This window comes from Epinephelus fuscoguttatus, linkage group LG2 (genome assembly GCF_011397635.1).
Source record: "Epinephelus fuscoguttatus linkage group LG2, E.fuscoguttatus.final_Chr_v1".
In the NCBI taxonomy this organism is placed as follows: domain Eukaryota; kingdom Metazoa; phylum Chordata; class Actinopteri; order Perciformes; family Serranidae; genus Epinephelus; species Epinephelus fuscoguttatus.
The window spans coordinates 36,448,401-36,461,019 of NC_064753.1; the positions used below are offsets into that span (position 1 = coordinate 36,448,401).

At 40.9% G+C, this 12,619-nt stretch overlaps 1 protein-coding gene across 1 annotated transcript; it reads left to right on the top strand.

Annotated features, from left to right (window-relative positions):
* The first annotated feature begins 4,249 nt into the window (after positions 1–4,249).
* On the top strand, positions 4,250–12,402 carry grpr (gastrin-releasing peptide receptor). Its single transcript, XM_049600429.1, has 4 exons — positions 4,250–4,620; positions 7,431–7,782; positions 11,102–11,215; positions 11,998–12,402. Exons 1-4 carry the CDS (start codon positions 4,250–4,252, stop codon positions 12,277–12,279), a joined length of 1,119 nt encoding a protein of 372 aa, XP_049456386.1. The 3' UTR covers positions 12,280–12,402.
* Positions 12,403–12,619: the final 217 nt, after the last annotated feature.

Consider the following 12,619-nt stretch of genomic DNA (forward strand, 5'->3'; position numbering starts at 1 on the left):
TCAATTCATGAAAACAGCAGACTGTTACTAACACACACTCTCTTGATTGTCTAGAAGGGAGGCCCAACTATTGAGGTTCAAATCAGCTGGAGGCAAAATGTTTTTTCCTCTAATACACATAGTTCATAAAGCCTTGAATATAAAAACTCACTCACTGAAATCCACTGAGAAATAAAACTGTTATAGTGTTTTTTGTCCAGTAAAGTCAATCAATCAATCAATTTTATTTATAAAGCCCAATATCACAAATCACAAATTGCCTCACAGGGCTTTACAGCATACATCCCTCTGTCCTTATGACCCTCGCAGCGGATAAGGAAAAACTCCCCCCCAAAAAAAACCCTTTAACAGGGGAAAAAAAAAGGTAGAAACCTCAGGAAGAGCAACTGAGGAGGGATCCCTCTTCCAGGACGGACAGACGTGCAATAGATGTCGTACAGAACAGATCAGCATAACAAATTAACAGTAATCCGCATGACACAATGAGACAGAGAGAGAGAGAGAGAGAGAGATGCAGGTAATGACAGTAGCTTACAACAACATTATTGAAAGTAATAATATTATAGTTCTGGCTACTGCGGTACAATATGTTGAAAGTATGTATTAATATCTGGCAGTATACATGTGTGACAATAATCATATGTGTATAATAACAGAAGAAGTATGACTAATGACTAATGATGGCAGCAGCAGCAGGAGGCATCTGGCAGGACCACGGCAGCAGCACAACCACACACGTCACGCTGTCCAGGCACCGCTGCGATATGAGTTAATCTGAGAGACAGTGGAGCACAAAGGCTCCGGAGAAGAAGCCGAGTTACTGACATCCAGAATGGCCGAGTTAGCAAGATGCAGTAATAGAATACGAGAGAGAGAGAAGGAGAGAAGGTGCCCGGTGTATTATAGGGGGGTCCTCCGGCAGACGAGGCCTAAGTCAGCCTAACTAGGGGCTGGTACAGGGCAAGCCTGAGCCAACCCTAACTATAAGCTTTATCATAGAGGAAAGTCTTAAGTCTAGTCTTAAATGTGGAGACAGTGTCTGCCTCCTGGACCGCAACAGGAAGATGATTCCACAGGAGAGGAGCCTGATAGCTGAAGGCTCTGGCTCCTGATCTACTTTTGGAGACTGTAGGGACCACGAGTAACCCTGCGTTCTCAGAGCGCAGTGTTCTGGTGGGATAATAAGGCACTATGAGCTCTCTAAGATATGACGGAGCTTGACCATTTAGAGCTTTATAAGTTAACAGTAGGATTTTAAATTCAATTCTGGATTTTACAGGGAGCCAGTGCAGAGAAGCTAAAACAGGAGAAATATGATCTCGTTTCTTAGTTCCTGTTAGTGCACGTGCTGCTGCATTCTGAATTAGCTGGAGAGTTTTTAAGGACTTACTAGAGCTACCTGATAATAGAGAGTTACAATAATCCAGCCTAGAGGTAACAAAAGCATGGACCAATTTTTCTGCATCTTTTCGGGTCAGGATAGGCCTAATTTTCGCAATATTACGCAGATGAAAAAATGCAGTCCGTGAGGTTTGTTTTAAATGAGAATTAAAAGACAAATCTTGATCAAATATTACTCCGAGGTTTCTTACGGTAGTGCTAGAGGCCAGAGCAATGCCATCTAGAGAAACTATGTCATAAAGTGCAACTCCTTCCTCCAATATGGCAGCTACGTTGAGATATTGCAGCAACAGGCTGATACAGTAAACATGGTGTCCACTGTATGTCTATGATGCTTTGATTCACTCATTGTGTTTTTGATAGACTCAGTATGTGCATCCAAGGTCAAAATACTCACTTGCAGAGTGCTTAAGATGCTAAAAATAACTGCACTGTGATTCAGAAACAGATGTAGCTGCTCCTGCACTTGATAACCATCTCTGTGTTTACATCCCACAGTAATCGATTGTCAAACACTGTTTTAATTTCATCGTCTCTTATCAGAAGGAACAGTTGGGTGTTGGATATAAAATAAACTATAAAAGATTTATCATGGCGCTACCATTAACGTGTCTTTGATCCATATACACTTTGAGGTGTCCCAGTGGGGGGTTTTATGATAGTGGCCATGTTAATTGAATATGGCCTTTGTTGCACGTTTTCCCCTCTCATTCTACCCTTTTTATCTTCACACTTCCTTACTGTCAAACAGAACTATCTATAACACAAAATTACTAATAGATAAATCAATAAATGCAGTTTTGTCTGAAGGTTTAACGTGGTTCACTGCAGTGCTATCTAAACATCTGCATATCGCCTATTTTCATGATCCTCCCTCAAAGCTGTAACCAAACACTGAACTGTAATGAAGTGGATCCTGCAGCCAAAGAGAGGAAAAACATTTTTAATCTAAGAATAAATTCATGTTCTAATCTCCTTCTGCAATTAAAACTGGACAAATGGTTCGGTGTACAAACAATGTTTCTCGTTTTGATCCAGCATTAGAAAAGATTTAGAGTGAGATGACAGATTTTTAAGTCAGACAAGAAGCTTTTAAGCTGCAAGAATTGGCACTAAAACACTGTCAACAAGTGGAAAACCTCAAAGTTATCTTAGATTTGAATCTTAGTTTTGAACCACATATTAAAAGTTTAACCAAAACTGGATCTTATCATCTAAATAACATCGCCAGAGTGCGACAGTTTCTCTCCCAAGCCAACACAGACGACACTGATGCATGCTGTTATCACCTGGATAACTTATTACTGTAATGCTCTACTTTCTGATCCTCATAAGAAAAACATTGCTCAGTATCAGTTATTACAAAACTCAGCTGCACCTGTAGCTGACGAGGACCAGAAAGAGTCTCTGCACTGACTTCCTGTGTGTGTCAGATTTGATTTTAAGATCTTTTTATTGGTTTATAAAGCTCTTAATGGTCTTAGTTCTACCTATTCATCTGAATTGCTTTTATCATAGGAACTCTCTAGAACCCTCAGGTCTTCTAGTAGTGGCCTTTTAATCATCCCCTACATCAGAGCAAAAAGCCACAGCGAGGCATCATTTCATAACTGTGGTCTACATCTGTGGAACAGCCTCCCTGAAGACCTGAGGGTCGCAGAGAGAGTTGATGTTTTTAAAAGCAAACTCAAGACCTACCCTTTCAGCCTGGCTTTTAATTGAACTTTATGTCCTTTTTTTTATTTTCTATTTATTATTATTGTGTATTTATTTATTTTATTAATCTGTTTTTCTAGCTGGCATTTATTGATTTTATCTTATTTGTTTAGTTATTCATTGACTGATTTAAAATTATTCTCCTCTTGTGTATGATGATGCAAAGGATGACAGACTTATGATTAGGCAAGGCAAGTATATTTATACAGTACATTTCATCAGCAAGGCAGTTCAAAGTGCTCTCAATAAAATATCAAATTCCAGACAGAGTGCAAAATAAACACATCATAAACGGACATTTAGATACAATTAAAATGTCAATTAAAAATAAAATGCTTAAAATGAAAAGATAAAATAATAATAATAAAAAAGTAAAAATTAAATAAATAAAATAAATGAAAATAAATTAAAAAAAAATGTTTTATGGTGTGAAGCACTTTGTGTTGCATTCTGTTTGTATGAAAAGTGTTGTATAAATAGTCTGATTAATTGATTGATTTACAAAATATGCAAAGGATGACAGACCTATGATTAGGCAAGGCAAGTTTATTCACACAACATATTTCATCAGCAAGGCAATTCAAATATTAAAAGCGTCCAGACAAAGTGCAAAATAAACACATCATAGATGGACATTTAGATACAATTAAAACGTCATTAAAAAGCCGGAGAATAGAAAATAAAAAGCTAAAAATAAATAAATAAAATAAAACTGAAAAAAAATAATATCAAACTAAGAATAAATAAAAAAATAAATTGAATAATTAAATAAAATAAATAAAAAACTAAAATAGAAACAGATATCTAATAACATTTTTTACTAGGAGTTAATTTTACACATTTGAGATAATTCTCAAATTGAAAGCTTTTCTAGTCATCATTTTCTTACCCTCTTTCTTGAATTCAATCCCACAGACTCAGGTATTGATTGTTTTTATTGGTGCATGCTCTGTGAGCGCACTGGGTGGCAGCCCCTATCGGACCCCCACATCCAAACACTGAGGAGGACTCAACTCTAGAGTTGGACACAAAATTGGCATCACAGTAGTTTTGCCCTCTTCGTGAACCCCTAAAGGACCTGTTCGTATCTCTCTAAAACATCTCCTGAGCAGCTGGTTTAACGCTGGGAGAGATGGACCATATGTACCCAAACGCATCGCGCAGCGTCACTGCTCTCCAAACCACGGCACGGACAATGTGGTTCACCGGCGTAGTCATCGCTTCAGTTTACGGTGTGATCATCGTGCTGGGGCTCATCGGCAACATCACGCTCATCATGACATTTTGCTCCGCCAAAGCCATCCGCAATGTGCCCAATCTCTTCATGTCCAGTCTGGCGCTGGGGGATGTTTTACTGCTGGTGACCTGCGCTCCGGTGGATGCCAGCCGCTACCTGTCAGAGGAGTGGCTGTTCGGGAGAGTGGGCTGTAAAGTCATCGCCTTCATCCAGCTCACCTCGGTCGGGGTGTCTGTGTTCACTCTCACAGCCCTCTCTGCGGACAGGTAGGCAGGTTTTCTTCTGTTATAATCATCTTATTGACCCTATAATCAGTTTAAAATGGCCTACATTGCACCCAAATTATGCAGATGTCCTCTTTCCTGTGTCTATAGAGATAGATACAGGACATATGTACAAACTAAATGCTTTACAATTGTAATGGGAAACAAATATTTACTGTGTATTGATTAGGGGTTTATTATAGACACAAAAGGACTGTGTGGTTTAGGCTGCTGACATGTGCAGGCTGGAGGTAATCGGTGGCTACAGAAACAATTTAACTGCCATCTCTTTGTTATTTCCATGTTTCAGGATGCTTTAATATAAATATGACAGTAAACATTGTGAAAGAAAAAAAACCTGATCACATCAGACAATATGTCCTGCGAAAACATTGCATGTAAGTGTAATGTGTGTGTGTGTGTGTGCACATGTTCCAGTTCTTCCTCCTATTTCCCTTCCTTGGTCACTTTATTATTTTTTGCCCAAGGAAGCAGAAAAACTGTTAACCTGCCTCCTATACAGAGAGACCTCTGCTGCTGTAAATGAATGTGAGTGTAAGAAATGTTTGTAAAATAATAATGTGAAAAATCAGAAAACGGCTGAGCTTCAACTGACTTTGTCCTTGATTTTTGGGTAACTTTTAATAATGTTTAAATGAGTCGTTCTTGGAGTCAATATATGAACTTGGATCATGGTCATGATGCACATCCTTGTATGATACGTGTTTGCACTTGAACAAATGTGAGCCTGTTCTCTTTTTCATTATTGTATAATTTTTCAAGGCTTTTGACAAAAATATTACAAGCAAGTAAAACTGCTGCCAAACTATTTTGGTAGGGCTGTAATTTAGAGGCAATACCAGTTTTACCTGTACAATAAGGTAAGTAAATGTTTATTGTGCTCCAAATTTGCAGTACAACTTGAAACTTGTTGCAGACGTAGAAGTGTATAGCTATACCTAATGTGCAAAAAGTGACCTTGCTGTCATCACAGTTGAGTTTTCTTCCAGCAGAAGCTCTGGTAAAAAAAAACAACAACAAAAAAAAAAACGTTTGACATATTGACAAATATGCTTATTTTTGCTGAGATTTGGATGAGAAGATTGGGTTGGGAATGAATTACTGCCGCAAGCGAGAGAGTTCAAGTATCTCGGGGCCTTGTTAACAAGTGAGGGTAGAATGGAGCATGAGATGAATTGGTGGTTTGGCGTGGTGTCTGGAGTGATGCAGGCCAGACTGTCATGGTGATGAGGGAGCTGAGCCGGAAGGCAAACTTTTTAATTTACCGGTCAATCTACATCCCAACCCTCCCCTAGGGTCATGAGCTCTGGGTAATGACCGAAAGAATGAGATAGAGTAGAGCTGCTGCTCCTTCGCATTGAAAGGGGTCAGTTGTGGTGGTTCGGGCACCTGATCAGAATGCCTCCTGGGCGCCTCCCATTAGAGGTGTTCCAGGCATTTCCCACTGGTAGGAGGCCCCGGAGCAGACCCAGACCACACTGGAGGGATTACATATCTCATCTGGCCTGGGAACGCCTTGGGGTCCCCACGAGGACATGGAAAGCGTTGCTGGCCTGCTGCCCCCGCAACCTGGGCCCAGATAAGAAAATGAAAATGGATGGATGGATGGATTGATACCACACACAGAAACAAGAATGGTGTCAGTCATCTCTTTTAACTCTCAGCAAGGATACATGCATTTCCCAAATCGTTGATCTTTTCCTTTAAAGTTACATTTACTTGTCCTGAGGCTGCCTGGTTTCACTCCTAGGGCGTCAAAATACGCAGCTTGTCCCAGCTGGTCCCATTTATACGACAACGATTTCAACTGAAAACGGTAAACTTTAGTTGCGTTTTGGCTGATTGTTTACACGACAGCAGCGTTTTGGGTGCCTGAAAATGCAATGTTTTGAAAATGGGTTCCGGAGTGCAATTTTTGGAAACGGCAGCGCCTCCGTTGTCATGTAAACTTGCAATATGCAATTCCTCTGAAAACGGAGACTTTTCGCACATGTGCATTACGGTTCCAGTCACTAGGCATGCGCGAGAGAGTCAACCGTCACAACAACAATGCCGAGCTCTGTTTGTGCTGCTCACCCTGTTGATTTGAAGTGAAGTGTAGATCTGTTACTGTAGCAACTCCACCTCGTCGTCCATCCAGACAAAGTTGTCTGTGCATGCTTTCGCCAGTGTGTCTTCTTTGTTTTGGTTTGTAATCACCGCGTTATAGAGGAAGGCGCTTCAGCGCAGGCGCATGGCGTCATGCCGTGGTGTTGCTTTGCAAATCTACACTGCCACCCATTGGCCTGGTGTGCATACTGCAGCGTTTCCATTAGATTTTGCGGCTCCGTGTGAATGGGGATTGTTTCAATAACCTTGTCATATAAACGCAGAAGTTTTTTAAAACACAAAGGACAGACTTTTCCGTTTTTAGAGAAACCGTTGTCGTCTAATCAGGGCCTGAGCATCTGTAGCATCCAACTCCAATGTAAACCCATGAATGTCATTGTTAGAACTTGAGAGCAACAGACGCAGAATAAAGAGCAAGGAAGTCCACTTAGGGCAGAAGGGAGGGGAGGTGGATGGGTCCAACAAGCACACGACTTTGACCATGGAGAAGAGTGTTTTTGTCCTGTGTGAAACTAAGAGACAACATTGAGTTATTTTGTCACATGAGTCAACTCAAGTGATCGATCTTGTTCCTAATCCCAACCAAGTAGTTTTGTTGCCTAAACCTAATCGCCAACCCATTCTTAAGTCCTTTATCCATTAATCTATCTATCTATCTATCTATCTATCTATCTATCTATCAGATACAGGGCCATTGTGAAGCCTCTGGACATCCAAACATCAAGCACCACTACCAGCATTGTCCTGAAGGCGGCGCTCATCTGGCTCTTCTCCCTGATCCTAGCTATCCCCGAGGCCATCTTCTCTGACCTCCACACCTTCAACGTCACCTCCACAAATGAGAGTTTCGTCACCTGTGCTCCTTATCCCCCAGCTGGAAGACTGCACCCTAAGATCCACTCCATGGCCTCCTTCCTCATTTTCTACGTCATTCCCCTGCTGGTCATATCTGTGTACTACACCTTCATCGCCCACAGTCTGATGAGGAGCACCACAAACCTGCCTGTGGAGGGGAACGTGTATGCAAAACGACAGGCCAGTATTCAAATTGTCATAAGCAGGACCACGCCCCTTTTGTTTGTTTATTTATTAGATGGCCTAAAACTAGTCAAAATTTCAAATACTATCAAATCAAAGCCCCAAAAAATCTTTTGAATATTTTTAAACCATACAATAGCTTCAGAGAGGCTAAATAACAACACAAGTCTGTTGTTTCAAAATCAAAGAATACATTCAAAAATCAGACTCACTTAAGAATATGGCACTAGCAAATATTTTTTGAACTTATGAATAATTCTCTGTCAATATCAGCAGGGCGAGGCACGTATGAACAGTTTGCACTCACAGCTCTCACTCTCTCTATCAGTCTCCTCTGCTCTGTATTGTATTTTGGCCAATATTTTTGTTGTTTTTGTTTTTTGTTGTTTTTATAGTTATATAAAGCTTAAATAGAGAAGGCAAATTTTCAAAAAAAAAAATTAAGGATTAAAGACCCCTTGTGATGGTGAGCCTGCTTAAAATACTACAATCAGCTCAGGCCCCCCGGAAAACCACTCAGCCTTGCAGCCAACTGACCCTTCACTAAGTCCTGCCCCCGCACATAGACTGGCCAATCATAACGTAGCATCCAGGATTTGGAGCTAAATGTTGTGCCTGGGGCATGTCGTGTATTAATGATACTCGTTACCGGGAGAGGTTGGAAAAAGATATACGTTTCTTCCCTGTTCCAAAACCATAATCAAACCCTGACAAGTGTAGGGTTAGCTAGCTAGCTACTGAAGATATAGCCTACTGAATGTATACACATGCTGCTTTTGCTTTTTAATGATAACAGTGAAACAAACCCTGCTGTACAGGAACCAGTGAAGGGAGCCAGGGAAACTTTGCTGATATTCAACCAGCTGTGTGTCATTACAGTGTGTGCAGATGAGCATTAATTGACTTCCCCCGGAGATCCCTGCCTGTCTGGTTGTGAAGGTCCATGTGCTGGCAGTAGCACGGGAGTGAAGCCAAACACTGTTCACCTGCACACACTGTGATGCCACACAGCTGGTTCAATATCAGCAAAGTTTCCCTTTATATTCATTGTCTTGTGTGGCGATCAGCAGTGATGTGGTGGTTCACTTTTACACTGTGATCTGTAGTCTATAGTTCGGCTTTAGCTTCTAACTATCTTTGTCTTTTTAACCTGTTGTTGCTGCTGAGTCAGTTTGACATCCTGGATATATCCTTCAAACACACACTGTAGACTCCATGCTTACTTCAACAGCTTGTCGGACCATCACAAAGTTCAATTTTTTCACAGTGGCCACTTGCGGTATTGCAGTGAAAAAACCCCCTGTGGCCCAAAAATCATTTTCCTCACAGAACACAATTATAAAAGAGACATCTGTAAAACCATTAACAGGACACCTCAAACTGCAAACAAAATCAATTACGGATCTTTTTATTTCTAATTTTTGAGTCATGGTGGTTTTATATTCATAAAACTTTCCTCAGGCCTAGAAAAGTGATATAAAAATCCATGACATCATCACTATGTAAAGTTTATGAGCAGAGCGGAAACTTGTGGGCGGGGCTAGCAGGAGAGACTCTACTGAACATATTCAGTGGAACATATAATGCAGAAATATACCCAGAAGCTAGTAACTTTTTGGGCGAATGTGCCAGGTGAGCAACTACATTGGAATGTATAGGCGCCATCATGGCATCCAGTATCTAGTTATTATTAAAATCTATGAATCTGCCCCATTTTATGACCACCACGTGTTTGTAGCTTTTTTTTTAGCATCAAACTTCCCCAAACTTAAATCCCCCAAATTCTCTGAAACAATACCAGTCACATAGCCATAGTCACCTCAGTGGTAACGACAGTCCTAATCATCAAATGTTTTATTTTTGTAAGTAAATATATTTACTAAACAACAATTTAGAGATACGTACTTCACTAGATTTATTAGACAGCTATAATTGCTGGTGAATTTACTGATAGGAAACAAAGTAGTCACTAGCGGGGCGCCGGTGGCTTAGTGGTAGAGCAGGCGCCCCATGTACAAGGCTGCTGCCGCAGCGGCCCGGGTTCGACTCCAGCCTGTGGCCCCCTGCTGCATGTCACTCCCCCCTCTCTCTCTCTCTCCCCCCTTTCACACTTGTCTGTACATTAAAGTCTAAAAAGCCCAAAAAAACAAATCTTAAAAAAAAAAAGTAGTCACTAGCAGCTTCACTTCCACCAGCTATGACATGAAAAATACTGTTAATGCATCAGAAATCAAATTTATGAAGAAAAACGTGTACTTCATATACCAAAAAAATGAATGAAGCTCTTTAAGGACAAGTTGTCCTGACTTGTATGTATGGTTTAATCACAGCACATAAATATGATATCACAGAAGCCTTCAGCACAGAAAACACACATGGCTATCATCTCCACCAAAACCTAAAGAAACCTTTGTCTCTGTTTATATCTTTTGACTTTTTAATAACATGTTGTATGAGATATGTGAATACATTCACTGTCTCCATTTACCCGATAAAACCAGTCTGTAAACATGTGATAGAGAACAGAGCACATCTTCGAGGTGGTTCTTATCGTGACCACCAGACAGCCTGCAGCTGTCTTCACTTGATATTACATAATTAACATTTACATAATCAATTTCTTCACTACAGCACATTAATTTCCAGCCTGGTCTCACTCCCAGAGTCAAAATGTGGTGCTAGGGAAGCGTGCCCGACATCACTGTGAAGACACTGGGGGCACTGTTCAGCAGCTGTGAGACGCACTAGGCTTCCCACTAACTTCAGTGTAAACCCATCCCTGTCATTATCAGATGCTTAGAGCAAACAGACTTTGATCCAGGAGGGCAGAGTTCAAGACCAGCAAACCAGAACATTGGTTGCAACGTTCGTGCTACACAGGGACAGGTGTTTTTAGTGACACACCGCTACTGTTCCAGCTCACATAACTAACGTCAACCACAATACTTTCACAAGACCTACCTCAGACCCCTTTTTACTGTTTGGGCCACTCAAAGTCAGCTGTTTTTAGCCACATCTGCGATCTTTTCCTGACAATAACTAAGTAGTTTTGTTGCCTAAACCTAACCGCTGACTCCTTCCATGTCAAGATACAATGCAGAAGGCTGCTCTCAAAGGGCTTCTACCCAAGCAGCAAATTATGACGAGTAGGGATGAGATTACGTTGTGTTGCTACCTTTACTTAAATAAAAGATCTGATTACTCTTTACACCACCGTTAGAAAAACACTTAAATATAAATATGAAAGAATATATATTATACAGCATTGTTTTTTTGCTTTGATGTTTTGTTAATTTTTCATTTCTACAACCAACAGGTTGAATCCAGAAAGCGCTTGGCCAAGACAGTGCTGGTGTTTGTTGTTCTCTTCGCAGTGTGTTGGCTTCCGTGTCACGTCATCTTCTTATACCGTTCCTATCACTACTCCCAGGTACACAGAAGCACCTCTTTACATTTCTAATAGAATATATCTGTTTATTTGCTTCTGTCTTATACTTTAATACACAGTACTATTTGTATCTTCACTTGTTTATTTCGCAAAATGTTTGTATTTTTCTCTTCATTTGGATTTACACTAGATGTGGGTAATGCTGACATTATACTGGAAGATGTTAGAAATTATCCATACAGCTCTTTAATTGTTTTCTACTACCATTTGTTTTAGTTGTATGTAAAAATGTACATGCTTAACTGAGGCCTAACCACACTGAGAAACATGTCGCCTGCAAAAACCATTGTTTTCCAATGGTATGTTGCACCATACATGCGTCCTCTCTTGTGCCATGCCTGCATATTCTAGCGATTTTTTAGCTGCACACAAAAGTTAAAATTCTCTCAGCACAAGGCGCGGAGTCACACCATCAGTGGTAGGACGAAGGCAAATGCAGATGAAAGGTTGATACTGAGGTGTTTTATTGGGCCTACGATAAAGGACACCCCATTATTCAATTGCTAATCAGTCTGATAAAAAAAGGCTTTTGACAAACACAAACAAACAAACAAACAAAATACATGTGTTATAATAGCTTATTGGGACATACACAAAAAAGATGTTTCTGCATGTGATGGGTGGTGGTTCAGATGGAAACAAAGTGGGCTTGTGTATCTGTTCAGAGTGTATTCATCTCCAGATTATGTATTTGTTTACATCCCTTGTATGCACCCACCTCTGTGTTTTTTTATCAGTCCTCCACCCTGTCTGTTCCCCATCAGGTCGACACCTCCCTGGTTCACTTTGTGTGCAGCGTCATAGCTCGTATCCTGGCCTTCACCAACTCCTGCCTCAACCCCTTCGCCCTTTACCTGCTGAGCAGGACCTTCCAGAAGCAGTTCAACCAGCAGCTGTGTTGCTGCTGCCGCATGATACTCAAGCGCTCCTCGCAGAGCCCAAGTCAGTTTAACACACGTGTGACATCTGTCCGCAGCTCACATCACTCCATGTCAAGTCTGAGCATGATCAATGGCCGACAGGTCAACCAGGAGGATTGTGTGTAAGGGAAGTGAGGACATTTTGACCGGTCCTCACTTCTTCAAAGGCCTGTTTGCCGGTCAAGACTTGGTTTTAAGTTCCACTTTACAGTTAGGTTAGGGTAAGGGGTATTTAGTTGTGACGGTAGATTAAGGGGCTTTGAAATGCATTATTACAATGAGGGTCCTCACAAAGATAGAATTACAAGATTTTGTGTGTGTGTGTGTGTGTGTGTGTGTGTGTGTGTGTGTGTGTGTGTGTGTGTGTGTGTGTGTGAGACAGAAAGTTGTACAGCATGTATGTGTGTGTCTTTGCTTTCCAAACTGTCCTTATGACTTTAGTGACCCACATAATGAGGTCATTTGG

Excerpts from the sequence above, each read along its gene's own strand:
- grpr (XM_049600429.1), top strand. The coding sequence starts at position 4,250 with ATGGACCATATGTACCCAAACGCATCGCGCAGCGTCACTGCTCTCCAA. Across the intron at positions 4,621-7,430 it reads ACAGCCCTCTCTGCGGACAG|ATACAGGGCCATTGTGAAGC; the intron begins GTAGGCAGGTTT and ends TCTATCTATCAG. Across the intron at positions 11,216-11,997 it reads GTTCCTATCACTACTCCCAG|GTCGACACCTCCCTGGTTCA; the intron begins GTACACAGAAGC and ends GTTCCCCATCAG.